At 45.6% G+C, this 23,604-nt stretch overlaps 2 protein-coding genes across 4 annotated transcripts in view; one reads left to right on the top strand and one right to left on the bottom strand.

The window, feature by feature from the left end:
- Positions 1–13,632, bottom strand: part of SRR (serine racemase) — a 36,279-nt gene extending 22,647 nt beyond the window's left edge. For 2 of the 3 annotated variants that reach the window (XM_040423574.1, XM_040423577.1), the window contains exons 1-2: positions 13,491–13,630; positions 8,583–8,754 (exon numbers count right to left, since the gene is read on the bottom strand). In XM_040423574.1, coding sequence (XP_040279508.1) covers positions 8,583–8,750 — 168 coding nt within the window. In that variant the 5' untranslated portion in view covers positions 8,751–8,754; positions 13,491–13,630. Of the gene's footprint in view, positions 1–8,582; positions 8,755–13,490 lie in introns of all 3 variants that reach the window. The other variant, XM_040423573.1, reaches the window with a different exon arrangement.
- Positions 13,633–13,719: 87 nt separating this feature from the next.
- The window catches only part of SMG6 (SMG6 nonsense mediated mRNA decay factor), a 240,583-nt gene continuing 230,698 nt past the window's right edge, over positions 13,720–23,604 (top strand). The window contains exons 1-5 of the mRNA XM_040423570.1: positions 13,720–13,915; positions 17,904–19,584; positions 20,355–20,544; positions 20,683–20,793; positions 20,879–20,985. Of these exons, the coding sequence (XP_040279504.1) occupies positions 13,831–13,915; positions 17,904–19,584; positions 20,355–20,544; positions 20,683–20,793; positions 20,879–20,985 (2,174 nt within the window). The 5' untranslated portion in view covers positions 13,720–13,830. The remainder of the gene's footprint in view (positions 13,916–17,903; positions 19,585–20,354; positions 20,545–20,682; positions 20,794–20,878; positions 20,986–23,604) is intronic.

Here is a 23,604-nt window from a genome sequence, read left to right as displayed (position 1 = left end):
AATTTGAATCCATTTTGCCGGTAATAAAGCAAGGGTTAACAGCCAAACAAAACTAAATATTTATTGCCCCGATTCTGTAGTTTGCAGAAACACCCCATATGTGGTCGTAAATGGCTATATAGCCGCACGGCAGGGCATAGAACGAAGGGAACTCCATATGGTTTCTGGAAGGCAGATTTTGATGGACAGTTTTTTTTTTGACACCATGTCCCATTAGAAGCCCCCCCTGATGTAGCCTAGACTAGAAACTCCAAAAAAGTGACCCCATCTAAGAAACTACACCCCTCAAGGTATTCAAAAGTTACTTTACAAACTATGTTAACCCTTTAGGTGTTCCACAAAACCAAATAGTGAATGTAGAAACAATTTTAGAATTACATTTTTTTGTTACATTGCCTCAAAAAAGACTAATATAGAGCAACCAAAAATAAAATTTACCCCAAAAATAGTCCCAAAACAACAACCACCTTATCCCGTAGTTTCCTAGATGGGGTCACTTTTATGGAGTTTCTACTCTAGGGGTGCATCAGGGGGCTTGAAAGGGTACATGGTGTCAATAAACCAGTCCAGCAAAATCTGCCTTCCAAAAATGACGTTCCCCTTCTTCTATGTCCTGCCGTTTAGCCAAATAGTAGTTTACGACCACATATGGGGTGTTTTTGCAAACTACAGAATCAGGGCAACCCATTTTGAGTGTTGTTTGGCAGTTAACCCTTGTTTTACTCCTGGAAAAAATTGATTATATTGGAAAATTTTCCAAAAAATAGAAATTTCAAAATTGTTTCTCCATCTGCCATTAACTCTTGTGGAACACCTAAAGGGTTAACAAAGTTTGTAAACCCAGTTTTGAATACCTTGAGGGGTGTACTTTCTTAGATGGAGTCACTTTTTTGAAATTTCTATTCTAGGGGTGCAACAGGGGGCTTCAAATGGGACATGGTATAAACAAAACCAGTCCTGCCAAATCTGCCTTCCAAAACCCATATGGTGTTCCCCTCCTTCTATGTGCTACCGTTCGGCCAAACAGTAGTTTACGACCACATATGGGGTGTTTTTGCAAACTACAGAATCAGGGCAACCCATTTTGAGTGTTGTTTGGCAGTTAACCCTTGTTTTACTCCTGGAAAAAATTGATTATATTGGAAAATTTTCCAAAAAATAGAAATTTCAAAATTGTTTCTCCATCTGCCATTAACTCTTGTGGAACACCTAAAGGGTTAACAAAGTTTGTAAACCCAGTTTTGAATACCTTGAGGGGTGTACTTTCTTAGATGGAGTCACTTTTTTGAAATTTCTATTCTAGGGGTGCAACAGGGGGCTTCAAATGGGACATGGTATAAACAAAACCAGTCCTGCCAAATCTGCCTTCCAAAACCCATATGGTGTTCCCCTCCTTCTATGTGCTACCGTTCGGCCAAACAGTAGTTTACGACCACATATGGGGTGTTTTTGCAAACTACAGAATCAGGGCAACCCATTTTGAGTGTTGTTTGGCAGTTAACCCTTGTTTTACTCCTGGAAAAAATTGATTATATTGGAAAATTTTCCAAAAAATATAAATTTCAAAATTGTTTCTCCATCTGCCATTAACTCTTGTGGAACACCTAAAGGGTTAACAAAGTTTGAAAAAACAGTTTTGAATACCTTGAGGGGTGTAGTTTCTAGAATGGGGTCATTTTTGGGAGGTTTCTATTATCTAAGCCTCACAATATGACTTCAAACCTGAACTGGTCCATAAAAAGTGGGATTTTGAAGATTTCTGAAAATTTCAAAATTTGCTTCTAAACTTCTAAGCCTTGTAACATCCCCAAAAAATAAAATATCATTCCCAAAACAATTCAAGCATGAAGTAGACATATGGGGAATGTAAAGTCATCACAATTTTTGGGGGTATTACTATGTATTACAGAGGTAGAGAAACTGAAAATTTGAAATTTGCTAATTTTTCAAAATTTACGGTAAAAATTGTATTTTTTTATGCAAAAAAATTAACTTTTTTGACCCAATTTTAGCAGTGTCATGAAGTACAATATGTGACGAAAAAACAATCTCAGAACGGCCTGGGTAAGTCAAAGCGTTTTAAAGTTATGAGCACTTAAAGTGACACTGGTCAGATTTGCAAAAAATGGCCTGGTCCTTAAGGTGAAAATGAGCCTGGTCCTTAAGGTGAAAATGAGCCCGGTCCTTAAGGGGTTAAAGGGGTTGTCCCATGAAAAATATTCTAGTTTTCAAACCAGCACCTGCAACTGAATACGAATGTCATTCAATAAAATGTATCTGTATAGCGCCACCTGCTGTTTGTTCTTTTTCTTATTTCTTTGTTCTGCTCACTGAGATGGCCGCACATGCTCAGTTTCATTCTTCATCTGCCTCCTGAGCTGTGATAGGGAGAGCATGGACACGCCCCCTGAGCTGTCAGCTTAATATAAATCTAGCAGAGCAATGAATGGGGAGATCTCTTGATCCATGTGAGGTACAGGGCTGGTTCTAGGTTTGTTAGATAGAGATTATCGTGTGCTATATGATGTCTGATTTTCATTTTTTAAATTGGTCATAGGATAACCCCTTTACATAGTACATAAGGCCGAAAAAAGACATTTGTCCATCCAGTTCGGCCTGTTATTCTGCAAGTTGATCCAGAGTAAGGCAAAAAAAAATAATAACCCTGTGAGGTAGAAGCCAATTTTCCCCACTTTAGGAGAATAAAAAATTCCTTCCCGACTCCAGTCAGGCAATCAGAATAATTCCCTGGATCAATGACCCCCCTCTAGTAGCTATAGCCTGTAATATTATTACGCTCCAGAAATACATCCAGGCCCCTCTTGAATTCCTTTATTGTACTCACCATCACCACCTCCTCAGGCAGAGAGTTCCATAATCTCACTGCTTTTACCGTAAAGAATCCTCTTCTATGTTTGTGTACAAACCTTCTTTCCTCCAGACGCAGAGGATGTCCCCTCGTCACAGTTACAGTCCTGGGGATAAATAGATGATGGGATAGATCTCTGTACTGACCCCTGATATATTTATACATATTAATTAGATCTCCCCTCAGTCGTCTTTTTTCTAAAGTTAAGTGAATAACCCTAATTTTGATAATCTTTCAGGGTACTGTAGTTGCCCCATTCCAGTTATTACTTTAGTTGCCCTCCTCTGGACCCTCTCCAGCTCTGCTATGTCTGCCTTGTTTACAGGGGCCCAGAACTGTACACAGTACTCCATGTGTGGTCTGATTAGCGATTTGTAAAGTGGTAGGACTATGTTTTTATCACGGGAATCTATGCCCCTTTTGATGCACCCCATTATCTTATTGGCCTTGGCAGCAGCTGCCTGACACTGGTTTTTGCAGCTTAGTTTGCTGTTTATTAAAATTCCTAGCTCCTTTTCCATGTCCGTTTTACCCAGTGTTTTACCATTTAGTATGTACGGGTGACTTGCATTATTCCTTCCCATGTGCATAACCTTACATTTGTCAGTGTTAAACCTCATCTGCCACTTATCTGCCCAAGCCTCCAATCTATCCAGATCCCTCTGTAGTAGTATACTGTCCTCCTCAGTGTTAATTACTTTACACAGTTTCGTTTTATCTGCGAAAATTGATATTTTACTATGCAAGCCTTCTACAAGATCATTAATAAATATATTGAAGAGAATAGGGCCCAATACTGACCCCTGAGGTACTCCACTAGTGACAGTGACCCAATCTGAGTATGTACCGTTAATAACCACCCTCTGTTTTCTATCATTGAGCCAGTTACTTACCCACATGCAGACGTTTTCTCCCAGTCCGAGCATTCTCATTTTATATACTAACCTTTTATGTGGTACAGTGTCAAATGCTTTGGAGAAGTCCAGATATACGACATCCATTGATTCGCCGCTGTCAAGTCTAGAACTTTCCTCCTCATAGAAACTGATTAAATTAGTTTGACATGACCGATCCCTCATGAAGCCATGCTGATATGGTGTTATTTGCTTATTTCCGTTGAGATGCTCTAAGATAGCATCTCTCAGAAAACCTTCAAACAGTTTACCCACAACAGATGTTAAACTTACCGGCCTATAGTTTCCAGGCTCTGTTTTTGAATATTGGCACCACATTTGCTATGCGCCAATCCTGTGGGACATTCCCTGTCAGAATGGAGTCCGCAAATATGAGAAATAAGGGTCTGGCTATGACATTACTTAATTCCCTTAGGATACGGGGGTGTATGCCATCCGGTCCTGGCGATTTGTCTATTTTAGAGTAAATCTTTTTTATTGGTGTTTTCAATGGTTGGCAAATTGAGCCATAGTTTGCAAAATTAGAAAACATAACAATATACGCCTACACAATAGGCTTGCTGAAAAAACATTTGGATACATCAATGGTTTGCAGTTTGCATAATAGTATAAGAGTAGGGTCCTCAACATTTGGACCTTAATATCAAAATATAAAGGGTAAAGAGGGGAGAGGGAAGACCAGGAGGGAAAGAGGGGGAAGTGAGGTAGTCTAATCTCAGTTTGTCTTGATTCAAAGGGCCTTTCTACCTTGTTCACGTTGCTACACTCAAACTTCAATTCAGGCCTAGGGATCTTCTATAATTCAGGTTGAGTAATTAGAGTTTTTGAGCCATGGGCTCCAGGTGAGCAGCCTAGATTTTAGGGGTATAATAGTGTAGGGTACTAGACTTTCATACCTACATGATTTGTTAATCTCTAGAATAACCTCTACTATAGTTGGCGAAACTGTTTGTTTCCAATAACGTGTGATAACCAATTTAGCACTAAGTAGGATGTGTCCAACTAGGTTCCTGCTTTCAGGGGGGATATTGTGTATGCCTAAAAATAAAAGAGCCAGTTCAGGACGGGGGTCAACAACCTGGGAGGTTATCTCCGTGATCAGATCAAAAACACTGCGCCAGTATGGGGTAAGTGTGGGGCATGTCCATAAGATATGGAGTAATGAGCCTTTAGCTCCACATTCCCTCCAGCATTGGGGGGAGGATGAAGGGTAAATCCTGCTTAGTCTCTGTGGAGTGAAGTACCAATGCAAGAGGGTCTTCAGACCTGCTTCGTAGTGGGAGACACATTTAAAATTGGAGGTTAGGAATCTAATAGCTTGAGACCAATGTGCATCTAGAAAGGTTTCCCCCAACTCTGTTTCCCATTTTTTGATGGGTAAAGTTTTGGTAAAAGTAGCTTTTTCCCCCAAAACATCATACACATAACGCGTAGTATGCTTTTTAAAAAGAGACGGAGAGTGGAACAGTCTCCATATATCGGAGTTTATGGAGGGTGGATTTTGCGTAATCTTGGCAATGAAATGTCTAATTCTAAGGAAGTTATAGAATTCTGTATGCGGCAATGTGAACAGGCGATGGATGGATTCAAAGGGGAGAAGACAGCCATTCGACATAATCTGAGAGACAGAAGTGATTCCCCTCTCTCGCCAGACCGTCAAGTTAATGTCAGGGATAGTCAGTTCTATTGTTCCTAAAGTGGCTTGTGGGAGGAGAGTGGCCACCTTATCACTCTGTATTTTATGTATGGAAGACCACAGGCTACTAACTAGTCTCATCGTCAGTAGACCTCCACTAGGCCCTGTTGAACTCCACAATAGATGGATCAGGTAATCCTTCAATGAAGCTCTTTTTATGGTGTGTTGTTCAATCTGGATCCAGGCCTTATTATCATCCGGGGACCACCATTCACGGGCAAAGGAGAGCGCCACTGCTTGAAAATAATCTCTAATATCTGGGAGGCCTAGTCCGCCCACTTGCTTCTTTTTGGATAATAGTGTCCGTGCTACTCTCGGCTTGGTCGGACCCCAAATGTATCTACCCAAGGTCATCTGTGCTTTTTTAAAGAAGGTCATAGGGATTGGGAGGGCTCGAAATATGTAAATAAATTTGGGGAGTGTCATCATTTGAAACGATGCTACTCTACCTACCCAGGATAAAGCCTTCATAGAAAAGCTGTTAAGGTCTTTTATCATGGTATCAAGAAGGGGGAGATAGTTTCTATTGTAAAGTAAGGAACAAGGAAAGGTTATCTTAACACCTAGGTATGGGATTTCAGAAGTTTGCCAGTCTAAGTCTTGGGAGGATTTCAGGGAGGCAACCTCATCTGGCGGAATATTGATAGGTAAAGCTTGAGATTTGGCATTATTTATTTTATAGTAGGAAAGAGACCCATATTGTGAGATAATATCTAGAGCAGCGTCCAACGAGTTACTGGGGTTGGTTAACGTAAGGATGATATCATCCGCATAGAGTATGATCTTATGGGATCTGCCTCCTATTTCCATTCCGGCTATTGAAGGTGAGTTTCTTATGGATTGTGCTAAGGGTTCCAATGCCAAGATAAACAATAAGGGGGATAGGGGGCATCCCTGTCTGGTTCCATTGGTAATTTTAAACGGATCTGACACCACACCATTAACCCAGACTTTCGCGGATGGAGATGAGTATAAGCTGTAGATAGTCTGCAGAATCTGCCCTGAGAAACCCATCTGGCGGAGAGCAGAAAATGTGTAGTCCCAATGCAGGCGGTCAAATGCCTTTTCCGCATCTAATGTAATCGCAAGCATTGGGAGGCTATGTATTTCAGCATAATTAAATAAGTCAACGATCCTTCTAGTGTTGTCAGACGCTAGTCGGCCATTCACAAACGCAGTTTGGTCAGGGTGAATCAGAGAGGGGAGGAGTGGAGCTAATCTATTGGCAATAATTTTGGCGAAAATTTTTATGTCAGAGTTAAGCAGCGAGATGGGGCGGAAGTTCTGAGGAACATCTGGGGTTTTTCCTGGTTTCGGGATAGTGACTATTAGTGCTTCCAACATGTCTGGGGGAAAAGAATGACCGTCTTGCACTAACTTAAATATTTCAAGCATGTAGGGAGCAAGAGTGCTCTGGAAGTGGCGAAAATATTCATTAGAGTGTCCATCCGGACCTGGGGACTTACCTATCTTAGGGTACTTTCACACTTGCGGCAGGACGGATCCGACAGGCTGTTCACCATGTCGGATCCGTCCTGCGGCTGTTTCGCCGTGCCCCCGGGCCGCTGCTCCGTCCCCATTGACTATAATGGGGATGGGGGCGGAGCTCCGGCGCAGCACGGCTTAAGGCCGCCGGACTAAAATTACTGCATGTCAGGTTTTTTAGTCCGGCGGCTTTCTCCGTGCACCGCCGTGCTGCGCCGGAGCTCCGCCCCCATCCCCATTATAGTCAATGGGGACGGAGCGGGGGCACGGCGAACAGCCACAGGACGGATCCGACATGGTGAACAGCATGTCGGATCCGTCCTGCCGCAAGTGTGAAACTAGCCTTAAGGGATTTGATAACCTTATTAATTTCAGCTAGCGAGAATTGTGCATTGAGGGACTGTAATTGTGTCTGAGAGAGAGTCGGGAGAGATGCGTGAGTGAGGAAATTTTCCCGATTTGTCTATTTTAATCTTTTTAAGTTGCTGTTCTACTTCTTCCTGGGTCAGACAGGACACTTTTAATGGGGAATTTATTTTTACATTCTGCATGTCATCTGACAGTTTATTTTCCTCAGTGAATAAATTGGAGAAAAAAAATATTTAACAGCTTTGCTTTCTCCTCGTCGCTCTCTGCGACTCCCCCCTCATTACTCTTTAAAGGGCCGACACCTTCAGATTTATACTTTTTAACATTTATATAATTGAAGAACATTTTAGGGTTAGTTTTACTCTTTGGCAATTTACTCTCTCGGTCTCTAGTTTTCCTTATAGTTTTTCAGTGCTTCCGTGCTACCCTCCTATAACATGGTTATAAGGGAAAATAATAGCATTCTTAATACAGAATGCATAGAACAATAGGGCTGGAGGGGTTATATAAAAAATAATATAACTCAAGTTAATCCACTTGATCACGCAGCCCGGCTTCTCTTCTATCTTCTTCTTTGCTGTGCACAGGAAAAGGACCTTTGATGACGTCACTGCGCTCATCACATGGCCCATCACCATGGTAAAAGATCATGTGATGAGTGCAGTGACGTCGTCAAAGGTCCTATTCCTCAAAGAAGACGACAGAAGAGAAGCCGGGCTGCGCCATCAAGTGGATTAAGGTGAGTTAAATTATTTTTTATTTTTTTTAACCCCTCCAGCCCTATTGTACTATGCATTCTGTATTAAGAATGCTATTATTTCCCCTTATAACCATGTTATAAGGGAAAATAAAGTCTACACAACACCTAACCCCAACCCGAACTTCTGTGAAGAAGTCCGGGTTCGGGTACCAAACATGCCGATTTTTCTCACGAGTGTGCAAAACGCATTACAATGTTTTGCACCCGCGCGAAAAAAAACGCAAACATGGAACGCAATCGCAGTGAAAACTGACTTGTTTTAGTGTCAAAATCGCACCATTTTCCCTGAAAGCATCCGGCCCCAAGCCGCAACGCCCGTGTGAAAGGGGCCTTAGGTGTTGATCTTCGCATCAGCGCTGATACTAATGGGGTTGTCCGTGAGGACATGACCCCTTTCAGGAATCTGGAGGACTCTATAACGAATAATTAGAAAAGAAAACTCTGTCACTAGAGTTTCCCTTAAATACCATGACAAACAAATATAACCACCTTGAATGAGCCTGTCTTCTGCAGTAATTCACACTTAAAGAAAAGCTTGCGTCCACTGAGCGCATCCAGACTGGAACAGGTCATTACTGGAGTGGTATGAACTAAGCCCTGGATTCTTCTCTGAGCTTCTTGCACAGCTCTTAATGTTATGCAATATGGGGGTCCCATGGTCCTTAAATAAAAAAATAAACATCACAGTAAACCCTTACAATAAAATTGCCTTTGTCCAAAGCACAAAACAGTCACCTTATTAGCAGGTTTTTCCAGCGTCCACAGCAGGCTTTAGGGGGCCCGTTTCCCCGCATGCGGCTCTCAGCCCTCTAGCACGGCACCATGTCTCAGATCCCAAGACAGAGACCTTGATTCTGAGCCCAGCTGCCTATTTAAAGGACAGCCAGGTTCTGCCAAAACCCGGACCGGCACTTAAACTCCGGTCCGGTATTTTATCTCACCTGGCTGGAAATCAGCCCAGCCGCCCATGTTGGGAGGAAAATACCTGCCTTCCCAAACAAAACCCCTTGTTTTGTCACAATATGCATTACTATATAACAGCATGAAGCCAACGAGATGTGCTTTTATGAGAGACTTAGGCTAGGGCCACGACAATAAGTTGTGCGACACAAAGGGCACAACTACACTGCAACATGTGTCCCGCAACTATTTTCATAATGATAATCTATGGTGTCGCACTGCGACATGCTACGACTGCAACTTGGATGGATTTTTTTCTACTGTCGTGTTGCAGCATGTCGCAGTGCGACACTATGGACTATCATAAAAATTGTTGCGCGACATTGGTGCGACAAAATATCGTTGTGTAGCCTTAGCTGAGCTCCTTGGCTGCCCCTCTGTGGCCTATGTACACAGCGATCTTTGTACAGCCGCCCAGTTCAGAGGAAGCAAATAGGTGAGTAAACCACGTGACCGCTTTGGTTGCTGTCCCATCGATGGTATTAGTTCCGTCAGAGAACAGCCTGTTGGAGCTCTTTGGATAGGCATTGCCGGATGTTACCGCAATGCCCACCTGCCCCATTGACTATCTGCTGTGAGGGCAGATCCCTCTCTCGCTGGTGCTGTCATGGCTGAAGGGAAAAAGGATGCAGCTGTGGGGGAAAGAGTAGTCACGCGAGTACTGCCACCATTTTACTTCCTATGGATGGGGAGCGGCTTCTGAGCTGTTAGACTAGGAGGGGCAGCTGGAGGCCTTTGTAACAGGAGCTCAGGTGAGATAAAAGCAGGCTGTGAGTTTCATTTAGGGCTGCAGCTATCGATTATTCCAACGATCAATTGGTAATCAAGTATTCTATCGATTATTCCAACGATTGAGTACTCTAAAAAGAAAAGACTAATTAAAAGAACGTTTTGCTTTATAAAAACTCATCAGCCCCCCCGTTTCATCATCAGACCCCCGTGCTATCAGTCCTCAGCGCCATCAGCCCCCTCTATGCCATCACTCAACCCCTTGCCATCAGTTCCCCCCAGTGCCATTAGTCCTCTGTGCCATCAGTTCTTTTGTGCCATCAGCTCCCCCATGCCATCAGCTCACCCCAGTGCCATCAGTCCTCTGTGCAATCAGCCCCCTCCATGCCATCACTCAACCCCTTGCCATCAGTCCTCAGCACCATCAGCCCCCTCCATGCCACTCAACCCTTTGCCATCAGCTCCCCCACAGTGCCATTAGCCCTCTATGCTATCAGTTACCCTCTGTGCCATCAGCTCACCCCAGTGCCATCAGTCCTCTGCCCCAGTGGCATCAGCTACCCCCAGTTTTATCAGTCATCTGTGCCATCAGCTCCCCCCATGCCATTAGTCATCTGTGCCATCAGCTCCCCCCATGCCATTAGTCCTCTGTGCCATCAGCTCCCCTCCCCCCATGCCATTAGTCCTCTGTGCCATTTACGAGTAATCGTTGCAGCCCTAGTTTGGTGTGCCACAGCATGAACTGTATAGCCATTTTGGAAAACGTAAGAGGGACTGAACTGATGCATCCTGATCAGAATGCTCTCCATTCAGAATGCATTAGGATAAAACTGATCAGTTTTTTCCGGTATTGAGCCCCTGTGACGGAACTCAATACCGGAAAAGAAAACCGCTAGTGTGAAAGTACCGTAACAGACTTTGAAAAGGGGATGAATTAGTGGGATTTCGATCCATCTGTCAAATTGATTGTCAAATGAACAAATTTTTGTGAATATTCTATTAAAGAGTAACTGAACTTTTGCATAAATTTATGTTAACCTGTCCCTAATGCCCATATAACACTTTTTGTAATATATTTTCTTAACGTTTTTTGTATTTTTATTACACTTTTCCCTCCCTAAAGCGCACGTTTTGCTGTGCACTTAAAATCTACTTCTCTGTACACTGCTGAGCAGCGGTGTACGGAGTAGACATTTTTTTAATGAATGGGGCCGCAGCGCGGTAAGTACGGGCAGGAGAGCATATTGCTGCTCCTGCCAGCTCCCCCGGAGGTTTACTAAATGCTGGTATAGTAACCATGTACTATGTCAGGATTAGCTGAGCGTAGCATCTTCTGCCTGTGCCTGCTCCGCTAAACTTAAAGCTGTCATGCAGGACTTTTAGATTAGCGAAGCAGGCACAGGCAGGAGCCACTCCGCTCTGCTAATCCTGGCATAGTACATGGGTACAGGGTACCCATGTGCTATGCCAGCATTTAGTAAACATCCAGGGGGGCACGGGGTAGGGGGGGGCATATGCACTCCTGCCCATCCTCACTGCTCTGCGGCCAGGGGCGTAGCTATAGGCTCATGGGCCCTGGTGGAAGAGTTCAGTTTGAGCTCACCCTACCCTCAATACAGTTTCCTAACACCACCAGACTCCTGCACTTCCACCATGCCCAATGACAGAACTAAAATCTCACTGAGAAAATAAATTTTAATCCAATAAGACATAATTGCATAACAATAATAATAATAATGCTATCTAAAAGCATATGGGTTTTGGTTGTCTCATCATAGACAATGGGGGCATATCGCTTGGATATGCCCCCATTGTCTTATAGGCGCAGGACCTATATAGAGAACGGAGACCTAAAAGTGAAGAAGGGGCGCACTGCGCATGCGCAGATGCCCTCCATTCATTTTCTATGGAGATGGCTAAAATAGACGAGCCCTGGCTCGTCTATTTCCGTCGAGCCCATAGAGGTCAATGGGAGTGGTGGCCGGTCATGCGCAGTATGCTCGCATTCACATATCCTAGCGATATGCCCCCATTGTCTATGATGAGACGACGCCTTTAAAGGGATAATTGACTTAAAGTTAGGCTGCTACGTTCACTTGGCTATGGCGCTGCCATGCCTGTGCTTTGTATTGCAAACCGCAGAACCGCAAAGCACCAACTGTGTGAACACAACATCATGGTGCGGACGCGGACCTATTGACTTCAATGGTTCCGTGTTCCACAAGATGTGGGCAAAGACAGGACATGTCCTATCTTAAGGGGCAGAGGCATGGATCCAAAAGCCCAGTGGCAGCACAGCCATGTGAATGTAGTTGACACTTTAAGTCAATTCTAAAACAGGGATATATCAGAAGGCAAGGTAATGGCAGTGTACCCCCCAAACTGAGGCGACATGCTGTACAGCCACATTACAGCAGTGTCACTCACACAGTGACTATAACCCAGCCCCCTCCCAGGCCAGCACAATCTGGGGAAACCAGCAAAACTGGCCACTTTGTACACAGACTAGTAGCAACTAGGTCCTGGGCCCCTGGCCCTGCCTGCCTACCAGCCTGTAGCAGGAGTGGCCCGCCCTTCATTGGCACATCAGTCAGGACTCAGGGCAGGGGGGCTGCTGCTATCTCCCAGGCCCCATTCCTACCCGGCAGCATCCCTCAGTCTTATAACTTGTAGAGGCTGAGCTCTCTGCTCCGGACCTCACTCACTGTGTTTACGTCTGGCGGGGTGGGATTCCATCTCTCCTAGGGGGCCCCCCTGACTTAGGGGCCCGGTCGCAAGGTTTGAGAAATTGGATAACACCTTTAAGCGAACAGCGAAACGTGCACTTTAGGTAGGAAAAGTGTAGTAAAAATACAAAATACATGAATAAAAGTATGTTACAAAAACAGTTATTAGGGACAGGTTAACAAAAATGTATACAAAAGTTTAGTTACTGTTTAAAAGGAGTTGTTTGAGATAGGTAACAACGTTACCCATCTCATACATTGGGGGCATATCCTAGTGACATACCTCCAATGTCTGAAAGGTGCAGAACCCACCTCTATCATTTTATGGAGGCACAGCTTATAAAATAAAAAATAAATAGAAATAAAAAAATATAGCCAAACAAAAAATGTTTTAAAAATGTAAAAAAAAGCCACTACGTGACACAACACGGCTTCTAATGCCACCCTGAGCCACCATAAGGCTAGAGCTACACGACGAGACGTGCCGCACGCCATTTATTATATTGACAGCCATTGATTTCACACCGCAACATGCAAAATGCTGCGACTGCGACACCACAGTCGCCAAAAATCCAATATGGATTTCTGTGCAACTGTCGCGTCGCAGTATGTCGCTGTGCGACAGGTAACTATCCTTACAATACAAGTCGCAATGTAGCGGTGACCTTGTTGTCACCATGTAGCCCTCGCCTAGCCCATACATCCCATATATCAAAACGATCGTTATGGAAAGGAGAAATAATTGTAAAAAAAATTTTTAGCTGCATATATTTCTATAAACACAAAAATCTGAAAAACAGACTATTTCTCCTAATCCCCCTTTTTTTTTTTTACTTTTCATAAATAAGATAAAAATAAAGCCCCATGTGTCAGTGAAAGAAAAAGCACAACAATTATTTACAAAACCAAAGGGAAAAAAGTTCTGGCTTTCACACGTGTAGTAAAGAACGGGAGATGAACTCCACACAAAATACAGGCTCACCTCCGAGCTCGAGCAGAATCACGTGACCTGAGCCTCACTCTAAGCAGCGCTGAGCTCAAGATGAACTGAAGAGTATTGGACTTGGTGCAGAAACGCACGTGACTTTATAGCGTCACGTGACGTCGCAAGAACTTCAATCCCTACCTCTATACTGCCCACAGCAACAACTGCGCATGTCACTGTACAGCAACCTTTGACTCCTTGATACGTAAACTGACAGTCCGTACGGAGTGACCGGCTTTACGTCAGCTGAGGCGTTTCGCTTTCTGGTTTGGTCCAGCGCGCTCGCCGTCATCTTACGCTTCACGTCTTGTTTTGATTCCTGGCGGTCGCTGGGAAGATGGCGGCTACGTTAGAGCGGGTCAGGATTTCTGCCTCCGAATTACGGGAGATGCTCGCGGCTGGCGACGGCTCCGTGGTCCGAGGTACGTCAGGCCAGAGAGCGGTGGTCGCTCTGCGGTTAGTGGCCCGCATGGGGCTCCACGCTGAGCTCCACGCCCCCTCAGTCAGTGCAACTTCTCCCAGAGCCCACAGTCCCGTGCAGAGTATGTGTGCCAGGCGGTGGCGGCTCCGGCACACGGTGCTGTGCCCCAGTAAAGTTTCTCATGTGGCGACCAGTTACCCGGTCATATAAGCGCTAAAGTAAGCCGTCCTCTCTTCTGCTGTTCCTGGTCTGCCCTGTAGAGGGCGCCAGAGCTGTTCCTCGGTCCCTGCCATGTGTGCCCTCAGAAGTCAGGCTGTGTGCCCACTGAGCGCTTCTGTACATGTAATGTGCTAGGTAGGTTCCATCACTGGCATTGGAGCCCATAGTCCAGCCTCCAAAGATAGAGTAGGCTCTGTGTGTTCTTGATGTCACGGCTTCCGTTTTTACAGAATTTGTGGAAATCTGTAGTGACCCATGTGGCTAAACCATTACAGCCGTCCACTGTTGATTTATATAACACTGGATATCCATTTCTGTCATTTCCGGATCCACAGTGCGTCATGCTGGATTATTTGGGCAAAGAATGCATAAAAAGTACTTCCGTGAGTGAAGACGGGGGTGCCTGTCTGGTCTCAGGGATAACAGACCCACTATAGGACCGTGGACTAACTGACCGTGGACTAACCGATCAGTCGGATGAATCGTGACATGATCAGCTAAGGCTACTTTCACACTAGAGTTAGTATTTTCCGGTATTGAGATCCGTCATATGGTCCCAATACCGGAAAAAACGCCTCCGTTTTGTCCCCATTCATTGTCAAGGGCGACAAAATGTAACTGAACAGAACTGAATGCTCCAAAATACATTCCATTCCGTTCTCGTACCGGAGAACAAACTGAAGCATGCTGCGGTTTGCTTTCCGTCCTTGGATGCGCTGCAAGATGGATCCGGCATGACCCACAATGCAAGTCAATGGGGACGGATCAGTTTTCTCTGACACAATAGAAAACGGATTCGTCCTCCATTGACTTTCAATGGAGTTCATGACTGATCAGTCATGGGTATGTTAAAGATAATAGAACCGGATCCGTTCATAACAGATGCAGATGGTTGTATTATCAGTAACGGAAGTGTTTTTGATGAAACCTGCCGGATCCAGTAAAAACTCTAGTGTGAAAGTAGCCTTAGGGTCCATTCACACATCCGTAGAATGTGTCCGCAATTATTCGGAATGGGTGCGAACCCATCCATTCTCTACGGGGCAGGAATGGATGCGGAGAGCACACTACGTGCTCTCCGCATTTCCGAAGCGTGCCGCCGATCTTCCAGGTCGGCAGCTCTGGAAAAAGAAGAGACAAGAATAGGCAGTTCTATGGGGGTGCCGACCGGGTGTATTGCGGATCCGCAATACACTACGAACGTGTGAATGGACCCTAAGGCTGTGTTCACATTGGCAGCATTTTTTTCCTCGTCAAAACTTAAAAAAAAAATTGCAGCACCGGACCCATCATACGGCAGACAAGAATGGAGGCTGACGATTTGTTGGGTTTTCTGTCAGAGAGGCAGTATATGCTTGAGGGCCCATTCTCACGTCCGTAGTTCTGGGTCCGCATCCGTTCCGCAGTTTTGTGGAACGGGTGTGAACCCATTCATTTCAATCCATAGTTCCGTTCCACGGCCCCGCAAAAAAGAGAGCACGTCCTCCTCTAGCCCACAATTGCGGACAAGAATAGGTGTTTCTATCATAGGACCGGCCATGGACAGGAGGAAAACGCTTCAGTTTGATTTAATACAGCCGGCTGCGTCCGTTTTGATCCGGTTGTATTAAATCATAAATGAACAACTGCTAGATCCGTTTTTTTTCCCTGTCTAAAAAAAAAACTGGATCTGGCTCCATTAACTTAGATTGTTTTCAGTGCCCGACCGCGGTTTTGTGTCCAGTCACAGAACGCAACAAACCAGAACGAAGTGCAGAGTGCGCTCCTTTTCATCTCTATAGGGCCCACGAAAAGTATTTTCAGCGGCCCCATAGAAATTAATGGAGGGCGGCTGCGCAGGCACGGTGCTCCCACTGTGACTTTGAAGAGATAGGTGCAGGTCCCACCTCAGACAATATATCCTAGCGATATGCCCCCAATGTCTGAGAGGACACAGCCCCTTTAATTTTAAGAATTCATCTAAGCCTTTATTAAAACCGCCCGCTGTTCCTGTTGTGACTCTTTACACAGTTAGGGCTCATGCACACAGAAGTGGTTTTTGTCCACGTCCGATCTGAATTTTTTTTCTGGTCGGGTGTGGATTCACTTCAATAGGTCCACAAAAGATGCGGCCTGCACTCTGTGTACTGTCCGCGTCCGTATGTCCGTTCAGTGGCTTCGCGTAAAAATAGAGCATGTCCTTTTCTTGTCAGTTATAAGGACAAGGGTTGGACAGTTCTACAGAGGGCAGGACGTTCCATTCGGCAAAATGCGGAATGCATGTGGACAATATCCGTGTTTTGCAGATCCGCGATTTGTGGACCGCAAAAAATGGCTACGGCTGTGTGCATGAAGCCTTACAGTTCTTATGGTGGGGAAGCCTTGAAGCCTCTGGAGACTGAGCTTTTTCTTCTCCAGACGGAGGCAGTGCCCCCTTGTCTTTTGAGGGGATTTTACATGAGCAGCTTTTCACCATATTTTATGTACGGCTCATCTATACATTTGTATATGCTGCTTTCAGAGCAGCGACTGTTTGTGCGCCTCTACCCGGAAGTGTAGCGACACATGCGCAGTCACTTTCCAGTAGCGTAGGCAGAGCCTCTGCATTTGTGCTGCTACACGGAGTAGATTGTCACGGCTGGGCGAGTTATCCCACCCTATCCATCATGTGGCAGGTGGGCACTTCTTCACCCAGGGACAGCCCCCGACAGGCTTGACAAAGACTACATCGTAGTCGAAACGTTGCTGTTTTTATTGGTCTTTTTTGTACATATTTCATGGATTAATGACAAATAAGTAATTAATGGAGAATGATGCTGCCGTCATCTACTATTTGAACGTCTATCCTCTAGATAGGTCACCGGTATCTGATTGGTGGGGGTCCAACAACCGGGACCCCTGTCGATCAGCTGTTTGAGAAGGCACCAACGCTCCGGTGAGCGCCGCGGCTTTCTCGCAGCTTACTAAGCATAGTGCCGTACTTTGTACAGCGGCTGTGCTTAGTATTGTGCTCAGCCCCATTCACTTCTGAGCTGCTCCTAGGCCACGTAATTGATGAACGTGTCGTCTCACAGCCTCGGATACTTTCACACTAGCGTTTTTCCTTTCCAGTATTGAGTTCCGTCACAGGAGCTCAATACCAGAAAAAACTGATCAGTTTTATCCTAGTGCATTCTGAATGGAGCGCAATCCGTTCAGGATGCATCAGTTCAGTCCCTCTTACGTTTTTTGGCCGGAGAAAATACCACAACATGCTGCAGTTTTCTCTCCGGCCAAAAATCCTGAACACTTGCCGTAATGCCGGATCCGGCATTAACTTCCATTGAAATGCGTTAATGCCGGATCCGGTACTAAGTGTTCCAGAAAACCAGATCCGGTTTCCCGATCTGCGCATGCGCAGACCTTTAAAAAGGAGAAAAAAATAAATACCGGATCAGTTTTTCCAGAGGACAACGAGAAAGACGGGTCCGGTATTGCAATGCATTTGTCATCCGTCTCACAAACGCATCCGGATCCGTCTCACAAATGCATTAGTTTGCGTCCGGATTGCCGGATCTGCCTGCCGGAATCCTCTGCAAGTATGAAAGTACCCTTAGGGAAAGCAGCGAGACGGCCGCAGCGCTCAACAGTTGATCGGTGGGGGTCCCGGGTGTTGGTCCCCAACCGATCAGGATATGTCATCAGTATAAAACTCCAGGAAAACCCCTTTGCGTTTTGGTTTATTTATCCATAGTTTATTATTATTCACAGTATTTCATTTTTATTTTTGTTTGTTATTTTTTTTTGTTTAGAAACCATTAAAGAGATGAAGGAACCGAGACAGAGGAAAGATAACCGAAGACCAGACATTGAGATATATAAGCCTGGGTTGTCCAGACTAAGAAATAAGCCCAAACTGGATGCACCTGGCAATGGAGGCAGTCACATTGAAGAATATCGAAATGAGAAATTTAAAGATTGTGAACCTTTGGTCAATGGGGTCAGCCCAGTTGTTTTATCTAGAGATGAAATCCAAGATGAAGATGATCTGGAGCATGGTGGTCCCCCGACTGCGAACCCTGAAACTCAAGAGCGAAAAAATGTAAAGAAAAACAAGAAACCAGACCGACAAATTTACCAACCAGGAAGAAGACTGCATGCTCCTGTGAAAGAATCTTTGAGTGAAATTATAGAAGATGAAATTGTGAGAAAAACTGAACATCTAAAACTCGAACATGAAGATGATCTTGGAAAGTCTGTCACAAATCATAAGATTCCCCTGGAAAATGGTAACAAGATGGGCAAGGTTGAAAAGAAACCGGAAAGAGAGAGAACCAACAAGACTGGAGAAGAGATGTCCTCATTGAGGAAGGATGAGAGAAAGGTTGGTTCAACCAAACGTTATTCACATTCGGACAAACGAAGGACCCGCACTAGGAATTGCAGCACTAGTTCTGCTGGAAGCAACAACAGCAGTGAAGAAGCTCTCTTGGCAGAGGGCAACAGGAGGCGTCAAGACAAAGGAAAGATACCTGGAGATCGTAAAGAAAAGGTGCGCACAAAGAAGCAGGTCTCACTGTCTTCAACCGATTCTTTTGAGGAGGATTATAACGAATGGTTGGACGACTCACTCCAAAGCCGGAACCAATGGAAAAAGAGGCAGAACACGAGTGACAAAAGCTGTCCTGATAATACAGATGGCCTCAAGAGATCAAGCAGCAAAGATAAGCGAGAAAGGCTTTGCATACCAGAATCCCACCATCAGCCAATCATTGATGAAGAGAGGACCCGGAAACGAAGTGATAGACCCAGTAACAAGCGCAACAGTGGCAAAGAGAAGCATGAGTTGAGAGAGCGATCGAGTGAGCCAAGGGACAGAGGGAGAGGAATCATTATTCTTCCCGCCAACACTGATATATCCAATGCCACTGGGGCATTAGAACCGAACAGTGCAAAGACCCTCTCTACTGCTAACAACAAATATGGCCGTGGTAAAGGCCGTGGTGGAGGTGTCCGTCGTCTGTGGGATCCTAATAACCCTGAGCAAAAGCCTGCTCTTAAAAACCAGAGCCCCCAGCTTCATTTTCTAGATACTGATGATGAGTCTACACCTTCTTCACAGAGTGACAACTACCAGTCTGCCTCTCAGGCATCTTACTACAAGTTCCAAAATTCTGATAACCCCTATTACTTTGCTCGTCCACCATATCCATATGCTGGTTACTCCATGCCTTATTCCGTAGGTCCCAGCAACGGCATATATCCAGGTAGTTATTATCCTGGGTATCCAGCTCAGCCTGCACAGTATGGTTCCGGTTCCTACTCTGGAAGTCCAGTAATGCCTGAGGAAATTGAGCAGCAGGTGAGGACAATGCAACAGCAAGAGCTGAGCCGTCTCTTGAGAATGGCAGATAACCAGGAGCTCCAGCTCAGTAATCTTCTCTCCAGGGATACCATCAGCACAGAAGGCTTGAACAAAATGGCTCTGCTTAGGTGAGAACATTCTTTCTTCATCCTGCTAAAGTAGAAATATATTGAATTGAAAAAACCCTTGTGTTCCCTGATATCTGCTGTTGGGGGTCTGTTAAGTGGCCCTTAAAGGGGTTGTACGACATACCCATATTTTCACCAAGGCAGCCCCTCTGATGTTGGCATCGGAGCACGTCATATTCCGATCCGATGCACTCCCTTGCCCTGCGCTGGATCGCGCAGGGCAAAGGCTTTTTTCTTTACAATAATGCACTGCTGGGCATATATTGCGGGCTGCAATACGGTAAAGAAGCAGACAGATAACCGGAACAAACACCTTAGCAAGGAACTAGCAAGTTAGGAACCTTATTGCTGAGGCGCCTTCCCACTGGTTAAGGCGCCTTAAATAATCCCAGGTAACCAGACATTGGCTGGAGTTAGCTAAGGTGCTTGCGCTGGCCCTTAAGAGCCAGGTACAGAGTGGGCTGTGCCCCACGGGCGAGGCTGGGCTGGCAAGCAGGCTGAGGCCTGTGTGAGAAGGCCGGGCCAAGCCGGAGGAGAAGATCAATGGGAAGAGGGGCTGAATTGCCAGGTAAGGTTCACTGGGCTGCAGCCACTGCTGCTATAACACGGCTACACGGATCCACTAAACATGCAGATGTGTGCATGGCGCCTTAGAAATTAATGTGTCAGTGTGCTGTCTGCAAAAAACGCAGATAACACACTGAAGAAAATTCTGGTCATGAGACATTGAATCTGCCCCATTGTGTGTCTAATTATTCCCCTCTGTGCAGGTCAGAGCTGATCCAGCTCTATGAGCACTGCCTGCTGACGGACATTGAGTTCTGTGACCAGCACAACTTGGACCAGCTCTTGTGGAAGAACGTTTTCTACCAAGTGATTGAGAAGTTTCGCCATTTCTTGAAAGAGTCATCGGGAGAAGGTGAATCCATCCGAAGACAGCTGCTCCAGGTGTTAGATGAGGTGAACATACATGACCAATTTCTTGTCGGAGTCACATACATGTTATGCGCAGTCACTTTATCAGCTTACCTTCTACCACTCCTAATACAACATATTATTTTGTTACAGATGATTTATTTTATGCCCCTTTGTTTTTAGGGTACAGTATTTTTTGATAGTTTGCTTCAGAAACTGCAGTCAACATATCAGTTCAAGCTTGAGGACTACATGGACGGGATGGCAATCCGCAGCAAGCCACTCCGTAAAACGGTTTGTAGTTTATTTTGTGCCTCTGGCTGCTTTTTTTTATTATGGCATGTGGAATAAATTTATGCTGATTGTTTGTTGTATTTAGGTCAAGTTTGCATTGATCAGTGCACAACGCTGTATGATTTGCCAGGGGGACATTGCCCGCTATAGAGAGCAAACAGCAGACACCTGTAACTATGGAAAATCTCGCAGGTAAAACTATCCCTGGTAATGTTTTTAGGATCAAAGTGAATGTGTCCCCTGCAACCTCCTTATCCAGCTGTTGAATAGACACATAGCTGTGGGTCATCTGGTTAAAGGGGTTCTCCCATCACAATGATCACTGTTAAATCTGTTAATGATTTGACAGTGATCATTTTTGTAAATACATTTAATGACCCAATTCCCACCCTTTTTTGAGAAAATAAGTCCCCTCTTACCTGATCGTTGTCTTTTGTCTGCCCTGGTTACGGCCACCTCTCCTGTCGAATCCCGCCTTGCCGCGCTTGCGCAGAAGACTGAAGATTTTCTCCCGTCCGCGGCGCGCAATGTCCTGAACGCGCACGCCGCTGCGCATGCGCCATGATGACTGCTTCCTGGCCAGTATAGTACAGAGCTGCGAACGCGCTCTGTACTATACAGGCCAGGAATAAGTCACCATTGTGCGTTCAGGACATTGCGCGGCCGGGAGAAAATCTTCAGTCTTCTGCGCAAGCGCGGCCCAGCCGGGAGAAGAATCCCAGGTAGTGAACGTCGCGCTCAACAAGGGTAAGTATAAAAAGTGAAGATGGGAATACCCCTTTAAAATGCTGTTTCTCTTTTATTGATCTGAGGCTCTATTGCTGAGTCATGATACTTTTTCTTTATATGCTAGTTAGATCTTTGGTGTAAAGAGGGCGTCGCCGTTGTGCTTGTTGCACCCTAGCTTCATTCCTGTCTGTGCTCAGCCTCTTCCTGGCTGCTTTGCCACTACCTGGCCCTGTCAAACAAAGCAGTCAAGGAGTGGCTGGCCACACAAAGGAGTGGAGCTTGGATGCAACAAGAGCAAAGGTAGCGCCCACATTGCACCAAAGGCTTAATTTGCATATTAAGACAGAGTATAATTTGGGAACGGAGCTTTGAATCAACAAATTAAAAACACTGGTTTAGGCCTCATGCACATGGCCGTTGGGCGGCCGTGGCCGTATTGCGGCCCGCGAATGGTGAGTCGGCAAGCCACAGCCGCTGGCCGCGTGCATCACGGATGCAGACCCATTCACTAATGGGTCCGCAATTCCGGAGATGCGGAACTGAGTCACGGAACGAAACACCGGAAGCACTACGGAGTGCTTCCGTGGTGTTTCTTTCTGTTGTTCCGCAACGCAAATAAATATGACATGTCCTATTTCTTTGCGGTGCGGACAGACCACGGACCCATTCAAGTTCAATGGGTCTGGCCTGCTGCACGAATGTTGCCCGTGCATTGTGGACCGCAATTGCAATCCCCAATGCACGGAACGGCCGCACAACAGCAGTGTGCATGAGGCCTTATTCTGTTAAACAGATCTGTGTATCTATGCAGTTGATAGGGAGGCTGCTGGTGACAAGAGTCCCTTTAAGGGTACATGCACAAGTTCAGGATTCATGTGCGGAGAATCCGCACTGAAATCCACAGGTGTTCGCAGGCAAATCCGTGCTGTCAATCCGCATCAATTGGTGCAGATTTTCCGCATGCAGATTTTACTAAGTGAATTAAGAAAATCCGGTCAGGAAAAATAAAATAAATTGACATGCTACGGATTTTAAAATCTGCACCGCAGGTCAAAATCCGTGCGGAAATAATCTGCATCGTGTGCATTGAGAATTTTAAATTCTCATAGAATACAATGTACATGACCTATGGCGCGGATTTTCCGCACACAATCCTGATCGTGTGCATTTAGCCTAAATAAGAACAGTCAAGGATTTGTCTAATGAATGTGTTTGTTTCAGGGTGGATTTGATTTAAATCAAAATGATTTAAATTAGGGGTGCACCGAAATGAAAATTCTGGTCCGAAACCGAAAATTCAGGATGCCCTTGACCGAAAACCGAAACCGAAACTGCCTTTTTGCCCAAATACTTTTAAAATACTTTTTTTTTAATGATTGGCGCTTTTATGGAGAGGGGGATCTGTGGGTGGCTCTGTTATGGAGAGCGGGATCTGTGGGTGGCGCTGTTATGGAGAGGGGGATCTGTGGGTGGCGCTGTTATGGAGAGGGGGATCTGTGGGTGGCGCTGTTATGGAGAGGGGGATCTGTGGGTGGCGCTGTTATGGAGAGGGGGATCTGTGGGTGGCGCTGTTATGGAGAGGGGGATCTGTGGGTGGCGCTGTTATGGAGAGGGGTATCTGTGGGTGGCGCTGTTATGGAGGGGGGGGATATGTGCACTGTTATGGGCATAACAGTGCACAGATCCCTTTCCCCATAACAGTGCACAGATCCCTTTCCCCATAACAGTGCACAGATCCCTTTCCCCATAACAGTGCACAGATCCCTTTCCCCATAACAGTGCACAGATCCCCCCCTCCCCATAGCAGTGCCATAGACCGATCCCCCTACCCATAACAGCCCCGGCCCTGCTGCTCACAGCATCACTCACTGCATCTTTATTTTACCTTACAATCGTCACGCTCCAGTAAGAACTCTGCAGGCAGAGCGGAGGGCGGCGTAACGTCACTTACTCACGTGACGCACCTGCTCCGCCCACTTTATGAATGAAGGAGGCGGAGCAGGCGCGTCACGTGAGTAAGTGACGTTACGCCGCCCTCCGCTCTGCCTGCAGAGTTCTTACTGGAGCGTCAAGGTGAAATAA

This window comes from Bufo bufo, chromosome 3 (assembly GCF_905171765.1).
Source record: "Bufo bufo chromosome 3, aBufBuf1.1, whole genome shotgun sequence".
Lineage (NCBI taxonomy): Eukaryota > Metazoa > Chordata > Amphibia > Anura > Bufonidae > Bufo > Bufo bufo.
This window is presented reverse-complemented; position numbering and strand designations above follow the sequence as displayed.